We start from the raw sequence: 25,382 nt of genomic DNA, 5'->3' as shown, positions 1-25,382 counted from the left end.
CTTACAACTATAGTTTCCCTTACCCTTAGGTCGATCAATTTTTTAATTGGCTCTTTAAGCCGATCGAATGTAAAGGATTTTTTTCTCCGGGTCGGTCAAAAGAAAGTACGGATTTCAAAATAAAATAATATGAAAGGACAGCACACTCAAATAAAAAAGAACTGTACTCTAAAATAAAATACGGATGGTCACTTCAACCGATGGCCTATTCATTTTATTCTTCCGAAAGTAACCGACCTCGTTCTTGCCTTATACTCCGACGCTGAAGCGTAATATGGTGTAGGACGTAGATAGTAATCATTCCCTTTTCACTGACAAGTATTGTAACTTTTCTTGATAATTCTCTACCATTAATAATGCCTACCAGTTGTATCATTATTATTCAATGTTGTTGTTTACAGATTAATTGAATGTAATCAGGTCGTACCAGACACAAAGCTATACAAGCCTTTAAAAAAACTACCCACGGGAAATTGGGGTGTTCAAAAAAATTAATAATCACAATGACGTCACAAAATAATAATTGTTTTTTCACAACAAATTGAATAATACGGCTTCTTGTTGTATCTCGTTTAGAATTGTAAATAATTGACTTTCGGAAGTGGAAATTTCTTTTTATCTGTTTCTTAATAACGAATGCAGCCACGATATAATAAATCAAGAAATGATAAAAAAATGTATCTACTTACGAGTAACTTAGCTTTTTGCTAGTTGTCAATTATCCAAAAATTTAAAATCGAAATTCTGCCATCAAAATCATATACATTACACATTATTCTTCTTCGACTGAACCTAATGACTGAACTATCGGGTAGCCTACTCCACGGCTTGAATGTCGGAATTTAACGACACACAAGGTTTGTTCAAGAGAAAAACCATTAAAATCATCTATTATGAATGATGATCAATATAATATTTCCCTCTGCAACATAACATTGTATAACCCAGCCAAGTGGGTACTAAATCAAAGCATTCATTCAACAGGTCATTGCATAATATAGAAAGGTTATTATTATTCATCTTTCGGTTCTCTCATGATACATTTATATGACGTATCGGTTTAGTATTTTTTCGCAATTAGCAAATCGGATCGTAAAATAAATCATCTAATTCTAATCGGATCGTTGATAGGTAGGTAGGTACAACTAGAGTCATATCGAAAGAAAAAAATAGGTGCCTACTAGCTACGTTCCCTCTAATTTTTATATTGTGTGTGCGGATCATCAACGCATCTGAGCAGTGTCACTCGTCACCCAGTGCGGTAAATTTACACCCCCCTCACAAACACAAACACACATATACAATTTTTCATTAAAACTTATCCGTCATTATTTTCAAAAGTGCACCTCTTTTCAAATTTTTCAATTTCGTGATAGCATCCCGGTGTACTTTTTGACTTAAATGCATTTTTAAAAGATACAACCTCCATTCAATCCACTTCTCTCCAGACGTGAATTCTCCTTGCATATTTGATGCGGAGCATATTATATGATGCATTTGACCCAATCATCTGTTTCCGAATGAACAAATATAATATCACCAATTCTTACTTTTTACGAATGCATTGAAGATGGCATTTCTGTTTCGACAATTTCATAGAGCCATTCCAATTTAAATTAATCGCAGGATTTCTTCTTAATGATCGCATTTGAAACATCACATTCACTCATAGACTATATATACATTCACTCCTTCTTGACATTTTTAGGGGAAAAGTTTTCTATAATAATTATTTCTATATTAAGTATAATAATTATTGTACTATATTATATGTAACTGTGCAAGCAATCGTATTGTTCACTTGAATTGTTTGTTACGTACACTGAACACACTTGTAGTTATTACTGAAATCTGGCAAAGGAAACTTTATTTTACAATATTTTTGTGTGAGGACTGTGCGGGGGATGAAAAGATGTGTGCGGACACATTTTGGTAGGTGTGCGCGCACACGCGCACATTTTACATGGAACGTTGCCTAATAGGTATCGGATCGTATCGAATGAAAGTATCGATACCAAGGTATCTAAATTTTTATTATTACATAAATCCAGTGTCTCCTTTGCAAAGCAATAATCATGATATCATACAAAATTCATGATTAATTAGCGGCATGACTATTATCAAAATTTGAGCCTCAAAATATTAATTTGGAAAAAAAGTTTTGAAAATAGCATTGGTCTAATCCAGGAACTGAACATTTAATGATCAATAATTTCAAAACAGTGTATTTATTGACGAACAATGAATAAAGAATATTTAAACAAAACACTTCCTAATAATATATTTCTTTTATTCAACGGATAATTCACAAGATTTGAGAATGTAACATTTTCTATTAGGTATATTGAACATACATAATTTGAAAACATCTCATGCATGCATATCCTACCTACCTACTCACTAGAAACAATCCTTTTTTTAGAAAAAAAAACGATACTGGACTTGAACCTGTAACCGCTGGATTCGCTCCAGTGTGGTTTTCCAATTAAGCTACGGCTAATTACGGCGGGGGTTGACAGGGCTCTAGCCTGGGGGCCGGGCTTAGGGGCTTAGGGGATCTATGACGGGTCGACCAGTTTAGTGAGAGAAACACCACAATTATTGTTCTCTAATAGTAAAAAAGTCGTCCACACTATATTACTTAAAGATTGTTAACATTTTAAAATATGTGGGTGTGCGACACAATTTGATGAGATATGATGATTCATATAATTCAATGATAATTGGCGTATATAAATTTTTTATATTATAATGATTTGTAATGTGTTTCCTGATTAATAAAATGGTTTTTTTATCCAATATGGCAAAAGGTCGCATGTCACTTAGTGTACGTCCTGAGTGGCAGCGTTCGGCGCAGCGTTGAGCGTTTTGCGCAACTCAAACGTATAACCGTGTGTGAAAATGTTCGTAGACAATGTCTTTTTTTGGTTATACATTCATACGGTTATACGTTTGAGTTGCGCATAACGCTCAACGTTGCGCCGAACGCCGGCACTGAGGCCTTACACTTATAATTAGTTATCACAAAAGAGGGTCGTAATCCGTACTTCATAAGATGATGCCGAGTGCTGATAACTCCATGGCTTAATCGGATTTATATAATAATACACAAAAATCGCCAAAAATACACGAAATTGATTTAATTTTAACTAGCAGAATACCACTTGGTAGCAATACTGTAGAAAATCACACTGCCCTTAATCTTAGTTATAGGAAGGGAGCCCACGAAACATCCGGGCCTGGGGGCCCGTTTCATGATGTGAGGTCATGGTCGGATTTTGAAACACTTTCTATTTCAAATCTATAATGTGCTCAATTTGGAGGGAAAAATATCAAAAATACTACTTTGAAAATAATGGCGAAAAATTCAAACTAAGGAAAGAGTCTCGAATATTTTGATACTGACAAAAAATCAAAAAAAAAAGGGGATCGATTCTTTTTTGACGGCCCTAGGTACTACAACGTACTCACCGGTTTACGGGTACCCACCCAGTTTACGGTAAATGTTATAAGCATTTTAAGTTATATAGAATTTATATTCTATAGTACCTAATACATACTGACAAGGCGCAGTCACAAAAAAGATTAATAAATAGAATTCCGATAGGCATTCCTCAACACATTACATTTTGATGCAGGGTTTTGAGCGTGTGAGTGTCTTACGAAAATGAATCACACATAATAAACGTGCAATAGCGTGTGGTGTAACCTTCGAATATACCAATATTGAATGAGCGTCAGTGCATAAACCGAGAGCAGTTGTCAGAACGAAGGACAAGCTTAAAATAACGTATTCTTGACAGGTGTTTAAGTTTATTAAATATTCTTCCACACTCGTGATCGGTTGCCTGTTACTCCACAAACGTTAGGTATTTCTGTGGGTCTATTCTATGCTTATCGACCGCTAAAGTGATAAAGTGAAAAATATTATCAAACTTAGGGTAGGTTTGTATCAAAATATTAGCACTTATTGTAACAATTACACGAAGCCGGTTTTTATTGTTGCAATAAGTGCTATATTTTAACAGCACCTATCTTGCTGCTGTTAAAATATCGCACTTATTGCAACAATAAAAACCGGCTTCGTGTAATTGTTACAATAAGTGCTAATATTTTGATACAAACCTACCCTAAGTTTGATACTATTTATCAATTTAGTGTTCGATAAGTATAGAATAGACCCACAGCTCCTATTATTTCTCTGGGCGCAGTAGATTTCGAGAGTATTAACAAACCGGTTTTGATCAGTATGATATTATCATGAGTATATCAACTTGTAGTGGATCTTCCTTCCAATCTTCCTTCTTCCTTCTTCCTTCTTCCTTCTTCCTTCTTCCAATAACCATCTCCACCTATCCCTATCCAAAGCAATCGCTTTCTAATTCGGTACCCTAAACATACGCAATCATCGGAAGCTACAATAATTATTTGCTAACGAGCCTGCCTTTTTTTCTACGCCATATTTGATTGCTCACTTTGCCGATTCGCAGTCTACGCCAGTGTACACAAAAATAAAGTGGGTAATCTTCTGGGCGTGGCTATAAAAATGTACAATTCTTGAGTATTGAGAAATATGGGATAAACTTATACACATGTTAAAAAAATTGTTGTATTAAGTACATACTTATGTATATATCATAATATTATACATTATAAATAGTTTGTCATGTAAGCGAATCGCGCATTTCAATATTGGGTGCATTAAGGTATTCAGCGGGTTTTGTGTTTCTTACGTTTTATGGCCTAATCATGAGTAATTCATAAATTAAAACTGCATTCAATCAATAGCGACTGGCATTCGCATTTCTATCTTATTAATCTGTTCTGAAGGCACCACGAATGTTCAATGGCAATTGGAGATAACCGATTTGACTCCTGACTACTACACCAGAATAATTTTAATTGACTATGGTAGATTCGCTGCTAAGCCCTTTAAGCTTGAACTTATCACCCAATCAATATGCCCACGTGGCTAAGAACTACGGGATGCAAAACACATCATATGGGAATGTACGAGAATGTGATCCGAAAGGGAAGAGATGCACAAGTCGGCCTGTCCAATCTGGTCGCCACAAAGTCCAATTTAGTTTCGATTTTTAAAAAAAATGCGGCATCTTATTGCAGAAGTGACATACTTCTCATAGTGTGAGCTTTACTTTTTGTACTTACTATATATTTATTAATTAGAATTATGTATTTTTGTTAGTTTGCCGTGCTGATCTCTCCCGTGGGTACTTTTTATTAGAAACTAAGTCAAAGCACACTTGTGCGCGCGGTGACCTCAGTCTTTGGTATCTGCTCCTGAGCCGTAAAAAAGGCAAACGTAGGACCTAGCGATATGCCCTATTAAGACCGAGTGTGTTTGGAGGGTCAATGTTTGTGATGTTCTGTAATTCATGAATATTAGCATATAGCCACTGCAGTTTCGCAATATCAATTAATTGCAATGTACTGGAATATATGTATAGATCATAGAGCACAGCATAATATCCGATCCTCTAATTTTATTGTTACCGTCGGACGCGGACTATTTAATCAGGATAATCGATAAAATAAATATACATAATTTTGAAAAACACTTTCTGAGAAAATATATTATAACCAATAGAAAAAATCTTTTTGAAAAAAGTAAGCCACTCCGGCAGGGAATCGAACCCTGCGCTCTCCCGGGTTTACGCCCCATCCGCGGATTACCTCTATGCTACGCAGTGACATACTAATTGCGACAAACTTTAATTATTGCCCACTTTTAATTCCCACTCATCAGCGCTCTTCTAAATCAAGCTACTTTGGCAATCGATTTTTGTTTATTAAATCAAAGTAGATTAGAATGGTACATTCTTAAATCTTGTGATTTATTCGTTGAATAAAAGAAATAGTTAATGATAAAATAAATATTTTAAAAATTATTTTTAATTTGGTAGGTACCTTTACCTATTATTAGATATTTATGTCGCGCGCAACGAAAAATATTGGGCATTGTTATTTATGGATAATATCATACATTAATTAACTGACGCAACATTCTGTGGTGGGTTTGGGTCTCCTCTAGTTGTCATCATCATTCCGATCCATCTTCCAGTGTCCTCCTCCGATTCGGAATACGGCATCTTCTCATCTAACCGCTGGCGCTTTCCTGGCAGGGCCAACCCCATCATAGGGCGTGGTAAGCACATCTAAGTTGGAACATTTTTACGGTTTGGGTTATATTGTGGCAGTGATTCCTAACCTTTTTTGTTTGGCGGAACCTTTGAAACATTTCTTTAAATTTCACGAAGCCCCTGGTTGACAAAAATTAACGGTGATACATTACAAAATGGGCATGCATACTGCTGAAATACCGATGCTTGTTATTTAAATCTCAAATGTTATCTAAATTCATTATCTACTGTTCTTTCTGTGTTGATATATTAAACAAATAGTATAGGTATGGATAGATTTTTTAAAAAATTATGATTAACATCCCTGCAAACATTCACAGAGCATTTATAATGTTGAATTAATCGTATCCATTCCTCTGCCGCCTTCTTAAAATGTCTTGCCCTAAGCAATGCACGACTTGCCTACCTTATGACACTGCCAGTTAGGTTAGTTATTAATAATAATAGAACGAAGAGACATTTTTTAATACAACTGATAGAAATAGACTAATAGAAAAAGCTGTTAGAAAAATTCAAAATTCAAAAATTCCTTAGATCAATAATAAACAATGATGTTATATCTAAACCTGAACATGCTCAACTTTCCAACACTCCATAACTTAAATTCAAGCCTAATGCTTAATTTTAGCCTATAAGCAAAAAGTTTTCAAGATATGCCTACCTTTTAAGTGAGGTTTTCTGAATTCTCGCGGAGCTCCATGGGTCCCCAACCTTATCTAGCATTATTTTTACAAAAAAAACAATGAAGAATCTAAAGGTTACCGTGACATTTTTTATTCTTATCGTGCCATTCCCTGACGGAGGTCAATCGTGGCGATCTTTTTTCCATCATCTGCTACCCAGAAGAGTTCGGTGGAGCTCCACTCGTATCAATCACGAAATCCTACGTCGTTCTTTGCTACGTTTTCCGATTATATGTTGGAATTTCTGGAAAATCTGTCGGAGAACCCTGTAATTTTATCGTCTAACCGGAGGCAGGTACTGTAGTTTTCTGGTTTTGGTACTACGCAGAACTTTTTGGTCGTTCCTTATTCGTTTAAGGATGTCAATATTTGTCATCCGGACAGTACCTACAAGGCATTTTGAGGATGAGTCTATATAGCTCGAAAGCCTCACTTCATTGTGACATCCTGGTTTAGCGTCCATGCCTCCATATAATAGAAAATAAACCTGATAACCATGACAATAACACAACAAGAATTTTATAGATTTCGTTTCACCTCAAATGCCTATTAATGCTGTCATATGTTTGAGAAACACTGTGTTAATGAATTGATGCTTACCGTTAATTATATGGAGATTTGATAAAAATAACTATCAATGAAACCAAGTCTTTGCTCGAGTCGAGATGAAAAGGGAATATAAAATGAGACTGAATCAATTTTCCTTTGCTGTAAAAAGTTTAATGCAGAAAAGTGTTATGGTTCGCCTCCAAAATAGGCGGCCATTGGTGCAGATTGCCGGAACACGTGTTGTACATAACTTCAAAGCAGTAAAAAAATCATCGTGGGCGATGATGCCGCGTCAGGTATTCACCAAATTATTTTAGAAAATACTTACAGCAACTTTTTCTATTCCTCAAATCGTTTTTTATATTATCATTATTATTATTTCCTCTCCGTGAATTTTCACCGCGGCCATTTTGAGATGTACCTACGCTTTCTTCCTGCAGGAAAACATCGATTATTTTGGTTGGCATCTGGAAATTTTCACAAAATAATTTACTATCGTAATCTATCTCTCTGCGATTGTCAGTTTAACATATGAAGTAGGTACATTTTTTAATCTATTACATTTGTATTGGTAAATGTTAAGTTTTTATTTGAGCAACCATTAAAAATACATTCTACAATATCTACATAAGTATAGTAAAACAAAAATACCATTTCTATTTATACACGATGACTGATTAAATTAATATAATATTTACAATTTTTGAATAATTTAATTATTGCATCACTGTATAAACTGCTTCGAGGCCCCTTTTACAACATCTGATGAATCGATTGCGTCATCTGCGTCAAATAAAATCGCAGGTGTTTCTATTCAAAGACCAGAAATATAAATGTCGACTGATTTTTAAGAGGGTTAGTTATAGAAGATTCCACCAACCCCTTTGATTGAGAACAAGGAATAAGTAACTAATACTATTCAGAATAAGAGATATAGTTATAAGAAAAATATATTCACTTATCAAACTCTGCTCTGTAAGAATCATTCAATTACACAAATTGAATGGTTTATTTTATGTATGTAAAATATTTTTATTTTGCATGACAATACATAATTTTTAGAATTAAAATATTAAAGATCTAATTGATAAATAACTATCTGAAAAAACTCCAATAATTAGAAACTGGCTAAATCGAATTTTGCCATATTTCGAATTTTTCGTCAATTTTTAACCCCCAAGAATCATTTTTCAATCACCGCCAAGAAAAAAATGCCAATCTATGTTGCGCTTTATAACTTTGCACTTTTTTCACTTATTTACTGCACTGATACGCGTCTTCGACTGATTACCTCGCATTAAATTAGATCAAATGATTTTCACTTGTATTAATATAAATTTAATGTAGTAATAAATAAATATGTAAGTAATATATTTAATAAAATTGATTTATTAAGTGACAACTCTACATTTATCATAAAAAATGTTCTAAAAGGGTGTGAAGGTGGAAATATATTTTTAAAATTATTAATTGTAAGAGTACATTATTCTCATAAGGAATATCGGAAAACCATCTTGACGAAGAGAACTTACCTTACATACCTAATACCCAAAAACTGCTCATGCACATTATCGAGACTACAACGACTTTTCTCTGTTTAAGTATTAAACAAAAATTATAGAACAGCTCGACATTTGTTAATACTTTAGAATTATCAAAATAAATTGCTGGGCGCGGGTTAAAACGTCATCCCCGAAGCGCCGCTCGCGGGTGTCTAGCGGCCGCGCAACTTTTGTGACATTATTTTTCGTTACGCCTGTGGGATTTTCATAACGAATTCGCCTGGGAGGTCAAGACAAAAGCATGTATCCATGCTAAAAATGTTACATATGTATTTTATACCAAAGCTGCCAAAGAAGCCGAAACCGAACCCTGGATCCCGAAGAAACCATTAATTATTTTAAAACCGGAACTATTTATTCTGGATTAACTGAAATCGATGTAATCACTACTTGTTTGCACAAACTTGGTGCTGTGTTTACGATTTTTTTTTATTCCATTATAGTCCAAATAGATTTAATATATTACTATCATCCTGTGGTGTGTATCAACGAGGTGCTGCTCCCTGCGAGAGTAAATATTGTGTGATGTGGAACTTACTCTTTAGCTGTGTTGATGATATTGGTTAATAAAATTTAACTTTCCCACTCCACACGAAAAATGACGGTCTACATAGATTTGTGTTGAAAATCTGACATTCAGTGTTTAGTAGAAAATAATGTATTTCAAAAAATATTCATGTTCATAATATTATAATACATGTAGCTCAAAATACTCTCTATAGTTGTAATATAATATTGTAATGGTTAAAAAAAAACCTGTGACAGAATTGGAGACACTGGCACAGAATAGTTCAAAACGGCAGTCCGACAGGCTTCCATTCCTACTCCATTTCTCTTCAGTATTCATTTCGACCTGGAATGACGCTGATTCTGTTCATCAGAGAGAGTGGAGAGGGGATTGACAATTAAGATACAACATACCCCGATACATATCCGCGACGACAGGACAGTGTCGCCTACCTGAGGTGCACATCATGAGAGGGTTACATGTAAATTTTACGTAAAACATTTCACCGTGGAACAGTTCGCCGTGAGCTTTCTTATCAGAAAGAGATGGCCGTATACTATTCGGCAGTGGAGAAGGGTGGAGGTAGGATGTTAAGATCCAACATAAATAGTAAACACAAAACTTCCTCAATCGCACGTATTTGTTTTCAAAGATTACAATGTGCAGAGATGTTAGAGAAAAAAACCAATTAAAATTAAACCATCCCTAAACCAAACCATAATAGTTTTGGTATGATATTATGGTCGATCCAACAAAAATAGTGCACACTCAGTTATACTCTTATTATACTTATTTGTTTTCGTTGAATTAAGAATACAAATATTGTAGATATTGTTAGTTAGTTTTTTTTAAATCCATTATGCCCAGGATAAGTAACCAAACCACAATAGATAAAAAATATTCTTCCATCTATAAAATATCCAAATGTGATACGACAAAAGTGTGCACACTTTTTCATTCATACTTATTTGTTTTCGTTGGATTAAGAATACATATTATTACACATACATATAGTTGGTTCATTTTTTTAAATTCATAAAGCCCTGCCTAACCAAAGTATGATAGATAAAAAATATTATTATACCTATCTATAAAATATCCAAAGTTGGCATAATTTTAGATATTTTATAGATTGATGAATAGTTTTTGACTATTATCTATTATAGCTTGGTTTACGCAGGGTTTAATTGAATTTTAAAAACTAACCAACACTGTCTGTGCATTGTAATCTTAGTTCAATGAAAACAAATATGTGTGACTGAGAAAGTTTAATGTGCACTATTTATATCGGATATTAACTGCCAACCTCCACCCCTCGCCACTGCTATACGAGCTCCAATTTTATTTGATTCAATATGAACATTAATTCAATTTTCATAGCTGATTTTGGCGAAATTCATGAATTCAAGAATGAAAACCTGACTTAACCTAACAAATAATCCAGTATATCGGCTATTTTCAAAATTTGTTAACTGCTGGCTTCCTGGTAAACCGACAAGAACCGTGTTTTATTTAGACATGAATTTTATGTCAGTACTATACGACCCAAAGAGGCTGGACGGTCTTTAATATACGGCCATATATAACATTTCACGGTGAAGTGTGATACGGCGAACAGCATACGTATAAGTTTCCGGATACGCATGACAGGTGGCACATCTTGTTTCAGACTCCCAGTTGTATTGGGTCAGAACCACATGCCGACTGTGCATACAGTAGCGAATCGTGGCACATTAGGAAGCCTATAATAACAGAACAGATGATTTCAGCGGATAAGGAGGGAAATGAGTTGTTTATATTAAATTTATAATTATTGTATTTATGTTTTACTGTTATTTCATGATGGAAAGAATTTTTTCTGAAATAAATAAAAAACGCAAATTTATGCAAGGTGAGTTAGGGTAAGTGCGGCATATACTTTGACTAGTTGAACTTTAAGCTGATGTTGAACCTAAACGATTGTAATATCTCTTCGAAATTTTTATTGACTTTCACCAATAATCTCTTTTTCGACTACCGTATACCGGCATATGTAGCACCAGTGATGTGACTGTGGTTAAATAAAATAGGTAACTCGTTATTCTTTAAATATTTTATTTGCTGAATAATTTGAGATGTACAATGTAAAATTCAACATGTTCACAGTACATAAATGTTATAAAAAAATGTTCTTTTCGATTTTTATTGTACCTAATTACACACATACCATCAAAACGCATTTTAAAAATAATTTCTCCCCTTCGTCCTGCAGTAGGTGTCGGTAGTACCGAAATTATATGCTCGTGGCCAATTTCGTATATATCCCCTACTTTAGGGCATGCAAAATTATTGGCCCTCCCATGCGATTTTCTTCAAATTTTACAGTTTTATTTTCGACCAAATTAATATTTTTTCCAATAAAATGTTTTTTACACTTTTTCGCAAGGCATTTCACAAGTACCCATTTCGCCCAACTTTTTTTTGGTTTAAGTATATCATTTCTTTTAGTTGACTCACTGGTGGAATTTAATGGGATATCAGCATTCCACATTTCATTATTAATTACAACCCCTTTCTCAATTTGAAAATCGTCAAGCAAATTCTTCTAATAATCTTCTTCGAATATAAGGACCTTTACCTATAAAAATCGTCAACATTTTCCTCTTCGGAAGAGGATTTCCATTCAGACTCACTCTCGTTTGATTCACTGGTTGTAACTGATTTTTTTTTAATTTCTCGGTTTTTGAAAAAACTATTTTTTTTTGTTTAAAATTTTGTCTATCTTCTTAAACTGTTTTTTAGTTAACGGATGTTTTCAGACGGTTCAAAACATCATCATAGGTAATTATTACTTCTGATGTTTGATTTTTTTAAATTTTACAGGATCCTCCCTTTTTATCCGCAACAGCAGTTTTTTTTATATCAGTAGTTCCTACTGGTGGTTTTATTATTTGACAATCCAAAATTTGTATTCGCTTAGTAGATTTCACTGGTGTCATTCATTCATTAGAAGTAGAAGATGCTTGAATAAGTATGTTATTTTTCTCGCCAAATATTGTAGAATCTGTTGACTTTTGATGTGTTAATTCATACGCAGATTGTGTCATTGCAAATGATCCCTGATCAATACAATGCTCATAATCAATTAGAGTTTCCGTAATATTTTTACTGTCGATCATAGGGACAAACTTGTCTTAGCATATAACATTTCGATTAAATGGCTGAATCCTCTAATTTTATCACCTGTTTTTGATTATTTGGTAGTCAAGTTTTTTCTAGGTTTCTTCGATTATTCTTGAAAATTCATTTTAGGCAGTTTTGAGCCTACGTGTATGTAGTCTTTGCCATTTCACCAATGATTCATCCCAAGCATCTTTCAGGAGGGAATTTTAAAATTGTGACATTATTTTTTCTTGCTTCTTCTATTAAGCTGACAGTCAAGTGTGACGTATGACCTCATAAAAGGCCGAGATGCTCCTATTTCTGAAAGAAAATAAAAGTTTTTTCACTCTACTGAAAAGTTAACGTTAACAAACGTTAGATTTGGTGTGTTATTCCATCAAGTAATCGGTCATGTCGATATGTAATATGCACTGCACGGTAGGTATTTAATCTGTGGCCTTATATTTTAAGTAATGTACTGTATGAATCTAGAGATTTTATTAAAAATGTTTAGGTATCACAAATTACAAATTCAATACATTTTTTATTTCAAGGAACATCACTAACCAAAAACTTGTCAATACAAAAAAATAGAGAATATGGGGTAAGAGCATCTGACGCTCTTACCCCATGATATATTTTTGGCGGGGTAAGTGCATCTAGTTCAATAAAACATAATCATTTGCATTAATCATAAATCTTACAGTCGGAACACAAATCACAATTTAAAACAAAGGTACTCACCAAATATCACCTTCTTAGCACGAAAGATTGTTGAGATACGAGTAAGATCGATTGAAAAAAACATGTCCAACTTGATTTTTGACTTCAAACGAACGTCATACTCTTAGTTGTCATACTGGACACATCAAACATTATATGATGCCATCTTTGGGTGTTGGCATACATTTATGTATTTGTAATAGATTCCTATCGACGGCAGTAATTACATTCATTGCAGTAAAAAGTTATTTAACCTAGATGATCTTCCCCCATAGACGCACTTCCCACATTAATAATATTATTATAAACTCATGAGCAGTTTTGTCTTCTGATAATGTTTAATCAGTTTCGTGTGACGGAAGGCCTTTGGTTTATAACGCACATTAAGAGCAACCCACAAGGTTTTTTTTTTAAATTACTAATGTTGAAGAAGAACACGACTGAATTATACGAAATATAAGATATTATTATTTCTTTAAATGCCGCCCCCAAAAAGTTTTGAAAGTTTAACTTGGCAGGCGTAAAATAAAAGTTGCTCATCGCTGCTTTAAATCAAAACATTTTAAGAACGATGTGGATCGGTTTCGTCGGCTTTGATTTTGATCGTCGTCTATAATAAAAAATAAATCTTCTGCCGATTTCACATCAGTGCTAACTGATAATATATCCATAGACTAAGTTCTAACTACATGTAGACTGTAGGTAGAGTAATCTTTTTACTACACTGATACGCCTCTTTGCCTGATTACGTCGCATCATATTAGATAAAATAATATTCATTTGTATTAATATAATAATACTAGCTGACCCGGCAAACGTTGTTCTGCCATATAAATTATTTCTAGTGAATATTTTGATTGTTAAATAAAAAATAACGAATGTATCGTAAGTGTGTGGGGATGGGATCTATGACAGAAAGAGGAATAGAGCGCTGTAGACGATGACCGCCGATAAAAACAAAAAAACACCAACCATTCATTTTCTCAATTCAAAATGACTAATGATGTTCATAATGAATGAATTACCTATGACAGGATCTCGTTGTTTAATGTTTATGCAATATCCGTCTTGTCCCTTCCAGAAAATTAGCGGATATTGGAGAGCGTCGTATGAACGGTGTGTGTCAGCGATGAACTCCAGATTATTGTTTCTTCTTCGAATCACGATTTTTCGCGTCGATGTGCAATCGCCAACCATGATTCCAGCAATGTCGTCAACAACAGGTGCATTGAATCGAGGCACGTGCTCTCCAGCTGGTGTTTTATCAGGATTGATGACAATAGCGTGATTGTCATTTTGCAATTCGTGCATGTGTGCTTTGAAGAATTTCAATAATTCATTGTGCTCATTCAACAGGGCGTCCAGTTCGCCGACGATGCGCCTGGAAATAGGCGAATTGAAGCCATTGTAGCCGCAACGTGCATCCACATGATTGATGTCCTCACCGCCCATAAAGTAGATTTGTAAAAATGTATGTGGTTCGTTTGGCATTGGCAGCAATGAGCCTACTTTGTGGTATACTTGGCCTTTGATTTTGAACGTAGAATGGAATTGTTGACCATTTGCCGCAGTATTGTACACTATTTCTGTTGCTCCGAACGAAGTTATTTGGAAGCATGAATTGAATGTGCGAATGGACTTCAGGAACAGGTTTGAATCTGGAACCGTGCCGATGAGCAAGCCGTTCAATGGTTCTGGTGGAATCTCAATTTCTGGTAGTTGCACTTTTCCTGATGCGCAACACATCCCGGCTGACTCATGTTTGAATTTGAGCGCATGACAATGGGGACATTCTTTGTCCATAGCACCAATCAGCACTTTCGGATGAGCGGAATATTCAATATCTGGCTCGTACTCGAATGCGAGACGAAGGAACGAAGCAGATGTAAATGTTCGATGTACTTGTTGGCGTTGTCGGTCATTTGCTCTGCGTGTGTTAACTACGAACCGGCGCGATTGGCTCCGTTCCAATTGTCGTTGTTGATTTCGTTCAGCTCGTGCCTCTTATGATTGAGATGCACGCAATTTCGACATGCCTACACGCACGTTTTTGTTCTCTTGTTGGATTTGTTCGTCTGTTCTTTCTGCTCTACTATTTCGCATGTTTGTTGCTTTATTCGTTCGACGGCCTAAATGGCACCCCTTGCGTCTTGCTGGCATTGTGCACTGTAATACACGCACATAAAAATAGATAAATTAAAATAAATAGTACAAAATTTTGCACGCACTGCGTTGTAATATGCCGAATGAAATATCAAAATGACGCGACGCTTCTTTTGAATTCTTCTCGGACGTAGCGCCATCTGTCATTCAACAACATAAATAATTTCGTTCTGTTTGAAATACGAACGACGGTTAAATTTGTTCATACAAAAATAATAAAATCGCGATTAAAAAATGGGAGGGTGGGGGTAGGAGGGTTAAAATTTGGGGTTATAGGTATTTTTGTATGTCAAATAATAAAAAAAATACAAAAAAAAAATTGTCAAAAAAATAAAAGAAAATTTTTCTGGATAGAGATACCCTAATCACCTAGCGGTATGAAATATACTTGTTGACCTATTCTCATACCTAAGAAATATACATAAAAAAAATCATAAAAATCGGTCGAGCCATTTCGGAGGAGTTCGACCACAAACATCGTGACACGAGATTTTTATATATATAGAGATGTAGTAATAAATAGATAATATATGTAAACAAATATATTTAGAATATATTAGATACATCATTGTCATCCTAGAGCCGTAGTGCAAAGTTATGAAGTGGTAACTCTATCTTATATCATATTGTAATACTAATATTATTTTATTTTATTTTAGGATTATCTGGCATCAGGGGGTCGCTGCAACAGCTGAACAGTGTCGAGAGCGGGTTTGCAGACAGGAAAACGTCGAATTACCAATCCCCACCTCCTCTGCCATCGTCGCCCACCAATCAACCACCTTCTATATACGACCATCACAAATATACGATATAATTAATTTGGACATTAATATACATTGCATTTATAAAATTTACAAACATTAATGTTCTGATTAGTCATCAATTTTCACTTGATGAAAATTCACTGACAAATTTGAGTCTCGGCTGCATAATATGACTTCGGTAAAATGCACATCACAAATCCGTGCTATGTAGTGAATCAGCTGCTAGTTACATTTTTCATTCATATGGCAGCAGATTGTTAATGACACAATAAACGAGCATACCAGTCAAGCATGGTGTGACAAATATATTAATTATTTATACTCCGTGTTATTGTTTACACTTTAGACAACATGATAATCTTTATTATTATTATTATTTAGTTTACCATGTGACCAATTTGATGGGATCCTAAACTTTTTGGTATTCTTCTCCCTGTCGCTACAATTCTATTCAGGTCGGTCCCAAACCGCCTCCCTCTAATTTCCTTTATTTTGTTAACTGTCTAGTTGATTCTGGAGATGTGTAGCAGCTAGATATTATAGTATAATATGTGAATTAATTGACATTATAGACACTTTTATTATCAAATACAAGAGAATAAAATAAATTGTTTTTCTGATATGCTTATTACTTTGACAGTTGAAATTTATGGATACCATAATTTGATTGTAATTATTAATTAGGTATTTCCAAAAAGAATCTAAATATATAATAAAATTTAAAAGAGTTTTTAAAAAACTTTCGATTTATTAAATTTAATGCATAAATGTAATGTAATAAATAATGTAATATAATGAATTTATTTACTATACATCTACCATTATTTTTTTTATCAAAATTGAGGGTAAGCAGTAAAAATGGAATATTGTTTCAGTATAATAATAAGAAATTAATCCTAACAGATAAACATTATTCTTATTATAATGTATACAAATCTATGATCCTGTTTATTTTACGATGGGTCTGAAAATAATTTTTCTTCTATGGCTTTTTTAAATCCGCCACTAGATGAGGTTGAAATGTATGTTATGGTGGTTAGAAAACGCAGAAAAACGTAATTGAAAAATATTTCAAATATTTGTAGAATGTCAAATAAGGACAAGGTATGCCGTCAGATGACAAAATACTGTCATCATATCATAGGTAAAACTCATTACGTCCAATAATAAAGTATATATATTATTGTTTATAAAAGACTTTTACCTGTGAAACTGTGTAATCTAAAAGATTCAGTTATCATTATAAATCTATAAAAAGAATTGATACCTAGTGAATCTTTAAAAATCAACCGTCATTGCCACCAACAATTCATTGACACTTATTTTGGTCTAACTTACAAACCAATCAGATAGCGATATTTTTGTACGTATGCGCGAATTCAAAACAGTTTTCTAATAGGTACTTTTATTTTATCTAAGTACCTACTTGGAAACACTCTTGAACCATATTCGGTAATTTGTATAAAATCGTCAGGTCGATTCGCAAATGACAAAAAACGTTAAAGCTAGGGATTGCAATACTGAACGAAAATATCAATACCAGTACTTTAGTATTTTCTATTGAATACCGGTATTGGAAGAAACAGAAGTATCTACCAATAAATATAATATAGGTATGTAGAAATTTGTTCAAAATATTAATATTTTACAGCATATGTTATTGCCGGTCACCAAGGACGATGAAGAGCCAAGGAAGTAAACCAGACATCGCGTAATCCGATAAAAAATACAGACATGTTAAGCCTTTTATATTAATTAATACATTTTTTCCACTGTCAATACCGAATATGTCAGTATTCTCTAATTTTTATAACCGGTATTTCGGTAACGAAAAATACTGGGATACTTGTTTTGAAGTACCTACAAGTAATGCAATTCCTAGTTAAAGCCGAATGAAGTTTTCATTGATTAGCCCTTTGAAGAATTTAAAAAATTAGTAATTAGTAGTCAATAGTTTTTTTTATATAATATAAACGTCGTATTGAGAATGCTACTATTTTGTTACCACGTTTTTATTAGCTCGTATTCTTGTTTGTCTAGTATTTTTTTTTTCTTGTTTGTCCAAGATTTGTATTGGAAAATTGAAGATTTTTAACTAACTTCCCGACTAGCTAGACATTTGAAACTTTTAGAATATATCAGAACACGACGACAATGCATTCTTTTAATACTTTTAGCAATCTTTAAGCAGAATTGAATTCATTTTTAGTTAATTCTGTTTTGTATGGAAAGTTATTTCGGAAAAAATTCGTTGCTAAGGGGTAAACTTAATTATTAATATATACGTGCGTTACTATGGAAATCATTATGAAATGTCAAAATGACATTTCAGTATTCTATATTTAGTAATACATAGAATTGTCAAGTTTATATGATTCAACAGAAAATTTAAAAACGCGGTATATAAAAAGTTTTTTTTATCTTGTAATTATTTTATGTTTAAATTACATAAATAGGTATTGCATTTACGAGCTATTTATTGATTGATGAAAATTTCATTCCGTTTAAATGATATATGTAATATTTTTGAATCGTTCTAATGATTGAATTTTCATTCATACAAATTACCAAATATGAAAAATATCTTCATTATCAGGCACATCCAATGTGTTTAAAAATAAATATGTAAAAAGTGTCAATTTGCATTGATTCTATACGTATTGTTATCTATTTAGACATTTGAAACTAGAATCGATTCAATATGTTGGGTGGTCAGCGTTTGGACCTGCGGGAACAGAATTGAAACCATTGTCAATATAGATGGGCCAATATTTGAAATACTTTTCAACCATTTTATCCTATAAGCATTGCCATTATGATGCATATCATACCGAATACTGATGGTGATGATACAGATGTTTAATAATTATAATCCGTATAACTACACCTACTATGACTGATAAAGTGATTGCTTACATATAATTATTATTTTAATGAACCATAGTTTATTGTTATGTAGGTACTAGACTACTAGATATTACAATGATTAACAGTAATGTTAAAATAATCTAATAGTTACAATTAAAAAAATAAACTCTATTTTTAACTGCAGTGCCATATCACACCAAATATTAAATATTATATTTCCTTATACCTACCGATCATTATTATTTTATATGGACGTGCCTAAGATTTTCGAACATGAATTCAATATTAATGGGGGACTTTTACTCCTCGTTCTATAGAAAAATTGCACCGCACGTGCACAACCATTGTTTTAAACTCATCGAGTGTCTATGTCTAACGTTATTATTCAATTAAACGTAGGACTCACTCACTGCTGACTAGATAATGATTTTTTTAATTACAACTTTTAAAATTCACGTTATTTACATCGTTCGGCCGCCTGGTCATTACGCGCCAGGTGCGGCTTCAGCGTCCAAAGTATTAAACAATATTGAGATCGTAAAAAAATGCGTGCTTCGTCGCTACCACTGATAAAATAGAAATCTTGCAAATTTGCCCACACATTATTTTACTAGACATTTGCAAATGTTTTCCATCCTGTCATGGTGGTAAACAATATTAAAACATCGGCATTTTGTATAAAATATTTTAAACTACTATCATCAGCCGGGGTCGATCCACTGCTAGAAGAAGTCCTTTAGCTCCCTCCACTCTTCTTGGTGCGCGATGTTGGGCGTCCCCTTAGATGCCACTGTATGATGGCATTTGTCCAGTGGATAGTTTTTAAAAAGTCTTAATTTTTGTTTAATTGTTTGCGGACAGACTTATTTTAAACTATACCAAGCTTAACATTGGCCCACAATGTTTTTTTATGTACACATAATAAATATTATACATTAATCGAGATATTATCGGTGGTTGTTTACCATACAAATGTAAGATGTACTTACTCGCTTGTAAACATTGGTAAATTATACTATCAATATATATTATCCATTACCTATGTACTAATTAGTGTATGAAATGTCATTTGGATAAGACAGGCTAGTTAAATTTGCCCGAACGGATAAACCTTTACAGAATATTTTTTTTTATAATTTTAAACTATATTGAAGAAATATGATACATACATTATACATGTATGTAATAATAATAAACCTTTGAATTATTTTATTTGTTCATATATATTGTATGTAACGTATGTATAAGATCATTTTTGTAACGGGTTTTATTTAATAACATTGTTTCTAGATTGCTCAGCCAATAGTGCGTATATATGACAATAATTAGCAGGTTTGTAGGACAACAAATTATAATTAACAATAATTGTATTGGTTTTATCAGTATTCACATATTTTTCGCTAAGTACCGTACAAAAAAAAGTGACACTAAACACATTTGTCCTGTCATAATGTGGCCGAGGTACTGTAGTTTCCCGGTTTTAAAATTATGCACAATTTTTCGGTCCTTTGCCATTAAGCGTTTGTTAACCTGTCAGTCCGTAGGGATTTTGAGTGTATGTCTATACAGCCACATCTCGAAGGATTCAAGCCTTATATTTACGTTATAATGAACACGGTAAATTATCAATTCAAAGCGTTCACGACATAAGTTAAGAAATAAGTTTTAATAATATTTAAATAAAAATACACGATAATAATGGGTAAATAATAAAAATAAGAGTACATGGAAGCACACTGAGTGAACTAAGTAGTATATCTTTAAAACTTATTAAACAATGTCCATCTAAACTCTCACGTAAGTGGGATATATCAATATCTGAAGCGATTTGATTGAACATAGTTTTTCCCTTTTGTAGCGTTCATATCTCCATGGCATAAAGTACCATAAAGGACTATAATTATAACAGGGAACACACATAGTCTCAGAAACAAATCAACATTTTCAAAAATCTCTGTTACGTCACTATGGCTTAGCAATCGCGATATGGTATGGGATTAATGTAATATTATCACATTTCCATAGAGGTTGCCAAAATTGTAAATACAAGTTTATACCTAAGCGCCATATATTTTTTTCCTATATTCATATAATATTGTAATTATTATCCACTAAATTTAACTGATTGAATTAAAAAGACAGAACATTCAAACATGAATCTGATGTAGGTATGCAATCAAGTGATAATCTAAGCCAAACAAACTACCAGTGAAAATTTCAAATTAATTAATTACTTAACTAGATTTAGTCAAATTACATAGTTTTTTATGTTTCGAAAAATAACAGTCTTTGACTATGAATATAGCAGATTGTCGACTACAGGGCGTCAATTGTTGATTTCAATATTCGGAGAAGTCACCATTTGAAGTTAAGTGAATTAAAAAAAAATTGTTTTCAAATAATCTTTATATATATTTTTTTTTATTAAATCGCTAGGCTGTTTTTTTAAATGATTTAAAACGACAACCATGTCCCATCCAGTTAAATATCAACTAGAGACCAGTTTGACTGTATATCAAGTCTTTTGCGTCACAGCGCACCATGCAGCCGTGGCTTTACGCGTTGATACCATTATGTCACGTGCTCTTTGCGTGTTAACTTATAGCAGATACTCTATCTCTGGTAGGAAGATGAAGCAGTTATTGAGAGGAATCAAAAGCTTTCGTTTCTGTTTCACCTCCTCGCAATACTTTTACATTCAAAATAATGCTCTTCGTCTACTTCCGCGAAGGTTTAGTCATTTTAAAGTTAATAATCCTCCACGCGACAGCAAACACACATTAAATTATGGGCGTGGTGAATCTAGTAACAGGAAAATCAAATGCGAGGAAAGGATTTTTCGTCCAGAAACGACCGTGGTGACTTAGAAGACTTGATATGGAAGTCGCACTGTGACACATAGATCATATTATAATGTGTCTCTATAACTGTAAATTGTGGTTTCAATACTTATAATTCCATATGGACTCTACTGTTTTTTTTCCAGATGGTGTACATAACGATCTGACAAGTGTCGCTAAATTTCAAAACCCGCTATAACACTTTTTTTTTTATTTTTTATAATTAAGATATATCTATATAGTTGGATTCGCATTTGCATTTGAAAAGTAATTAACAAAAACACAATGTTGTGCGGCCCGTAAGCTATGGGTTAAAATCTCTACACGAAAATTTTATCGCCTCTTTCAAAATCCGATACGATTAACTGTCATTTATGAAACAAAATCAATGCGTCTATCAACTCCCGCTATAACACTACTGAAACATTCAAAAACCCTTTTAGTTCAAAAAGTTTTTATTGATTTTCTTAACATAATGAAAAGGTGTTATAACGGGTTTTGAAACTTAGCGACACTGTTCATGTATAGAAATATTTTTTTAATGACATGGTGGATATTGTGAAAAAATAAATAATTTTCAGGTATGGTCCTAACGTCGTATAGTCATCAATGTGTATATAAGATATAGTCGAATAAATAATAATTGTTGTCCTCCACATAATATTTTGTAAAATATATTAAGTACTTTATAAGATCGTCACCTCGATACTACAACCAGACAACGTTGAGTTTGTCATTGTTAAAAAAAATAATTTAAACTCACTAGTACGGTGCAATGGCGAAGTGCCTACATTGGCGAAGGGTGGAGGTAGGGTTAAGATCAGCCATAAATAGTACACACTAACCTTTGTCAGTAATACGTATTTGTTTTCATTGAAATAAAATTACAATTCACAGACGGTGTTGGTTAGTTTTTGAAATTCAATTAAACTCTGCGTAAACCAAACCATAATAGATAATAGTCCAAAACTATTCATCCATCTATAAAATATCTAAAATTATGCCAACTTTGGATATTTTATAGATAGGTATAATAATATTTTTTATCTATCATACTTTGGTTAGGCAGGGCTTTATGAATTTAAAAAAATGAACCAACTATATGTATGTGTAATAATATGTATAATTAATCCAACGAAAACAAATAAGTATGAATGAAAAAGTGTGCACACTTTTGTCGTATCACCCAAAGTATACCAAAACGGTTATGGTTTGGTTTAGGCAGGGTTTAGTTGATTTTTAAAAACTAACAAATACCATCTGTAACTTGTAGTCTTAGTTCAATAAAAATATATATGTATGACTAACAAAGTTTAATATTCACTATTTATGGCGGATCTTAACAGCCTACCTACACCCTTCGCTACAGCTGTGCATAACATAGCAGGTGCAGTAATATTTTCTAAAAATCAAGTTACCTGGTAGTAGTATAATATAGTGACGATATAAGTATGTACAGTCACTATCATAATCATAATACCTATTATAGATAACTTACTCATCATTAATGTAGATAAATGGATTATTATGAAAATTTATCGACTAATGGATACATAATTTTGCGTATATTTACTTTTGGTTATAGTTTTGGTTACAATTTCGATGTAGGTATCATCGAAATTGTTAATATTGTGTTGATTATTTTGTGGTTACCTTCGTTGTTAAAACTGTAACTGCAAGGTTACTATGATTAATAAATAATAATATGCAGAGTCATCAAATAATAGTAATTTGTTTATTACCTTTGTATATATTTTCATTAAGTCACTAAGTATCTTTTGTTTATTTAAAATCAATTTATAATTATACTAATTTCTTTAAATTCCCTACGATATCACCAATAATTGATTGCATCGTTTAAAATAAGTATTTTAAATAGTCAAAATGTGGTAAATGTTACGCAATTACAATACTTACCAATAATAAAGTATTGTATCAATTATTTTTAATTTCATGAATAAATTTTTTTTAGAAAAAAAATTGTTTTGTTAATAATCTTCACCCACTTACACAAAACCTACTTTCTCGACAACAAAACAAAATAATGCGAGTTATTAATATTACATATGACACATGATCTGCTGGTTGACTGAGAAGGGATGAAGTATCTAGCTCAAACCAAAATATGTCTGACAGTCTGATATTTGTGAACCAAGACATTCTTCTTATCGAAAAGAATCCTGTGATAAAATAAGTAAAGTTGTACAAGTTAATATTTCTCTCTAAGTTGCATCACGTGACCAGTGTCGCCTCAAGGGTGGCTCGCGCCGTGTCCGGAAAATTGTGCATATGCAGTTGGAGTTAGGCGTATCAGAGTTCACCGTGAGCTATTATATTGGGATCAAATTCATTTCTAAAAATAGACCAGTACCAGTTTAGTTTTTCCTAATAAAAAAAACCAAGCTTTCGACCTTGGCGCACGTCCGAAGACGCCGCCATCTTGTGAACATAGCGCGCAAAAACAAGAAAAAACAATTTCTTGAAATAAAGAATTATAATTTTGCAGAAACGTTATATTTATTATGTAAGACTTTGAAAGAATGAATTTCGGTATCTTTGTGTAGAACTGTGGTGCATTTGTCATAGACCGGGGATTTTAAAGACCATAATAAGAATAATATGAAGGAAATATTATATTAATTTGCTCTGGATCTTCGATTTGCCGCCATTCGGCAGTAAGCAACGTGCTTCATAATATATTTCATCACAAAATTCAGGTTATGTAACTGAATAGCATATTGTTATAATTATTTAAAAAAAATTATTATTTTCAGACATTTGCTGCTACCTGAATATTGCCGCCTGGGTATTTCGCACCCCTAACATCTCCGCTTAACGCGTCTCTGCATGTGCCCAAAGTTGGCTGGTTCTCTAGTTTCAACTTTTTTAATTACTTATTTCCTTTGCCCATTTTATTCTCAAAGTTCGTAATGCTGTTAGTTAAAGTAACTTGTGTACCAAGTATTTAGGATGTTGTAATGACTTTCATCAAGTTTTATATAATATTTTTTTAATTAGCATCATTCTATTGAATAAACTTGAACGAAAAAGAGAAATTACTCATTTCAAATTAAAATGTTTTATGATTATACAATTCCTACACAGAAGTCCTGTATAAAACTCCGCCGAAAGTAAAGACAGTATCGGGTATTGTACTGGCAGACGCTAATTGCAGGTGAGACAAAAACGAAATATGTCCTTTGTTTTCTATCATCATTGCATATTTTGTTGATGATTATTTCTGTTTCTTCAGTCATGTTTTAATAACATTCTCATTTATTTTATAATAATAGTGCTTGCATATTAAATGTTTTTTTATCTTATCTTGATAGTTAGTAAACTATTTTTTCCACTGTTTTTAAACGATATTTAAAATATGTTTAATGATCTCGGGGATCAACGGTTGTTATTTTGGCA

The 25,382-nt window shown here is 33.0% G+C and overlaps 1 protein-coding gene across 1 annotated transcript in view; it reads left to right on the top strand.

Moving 5' to 3' along the window:
• LOC147079654 (forkhead box protein F1-B-like) overlaps positions 1-16,307 on the top strand; it is a 50,773-nt gene extending 34,466 nt beyond the window's left edge. Inside the window, exon 2 of the mRNA XM_085961251.1 lies at positions 16,150-16,307. Coding sequence (XP_085817377.1) covers positions 16,150-16,307 — 158 coding nt within the window. The remainder of the gene's footprint in view (positions 1-16,149) is intronic.
• Positions 16,308-25,382: the final 9,075 nt, after the last annotated feature.

The sequence above is a fragment of the Rhyacophila brunnea genome, unplaced genomic scaffold (assembly GCF_057557595.1).
Source record: "Rhyacophila brunnea isolate RB1 unplaced genomic scaffold, BYU_Rbru_1.0 scaffold_1, whole genome shotgun sequence".
Classification (NCBI taxonomy): domain Eukaryota; kingdom Metazoa; phylum Arthropoda; class Insecta; order Trichoptera; family Rhyacophilidae; genus Rhyacophila; species Rhyacophila brunnea.
This window is presented reverse-complemented; position numbering and strand designations above follow the sequence as displayed.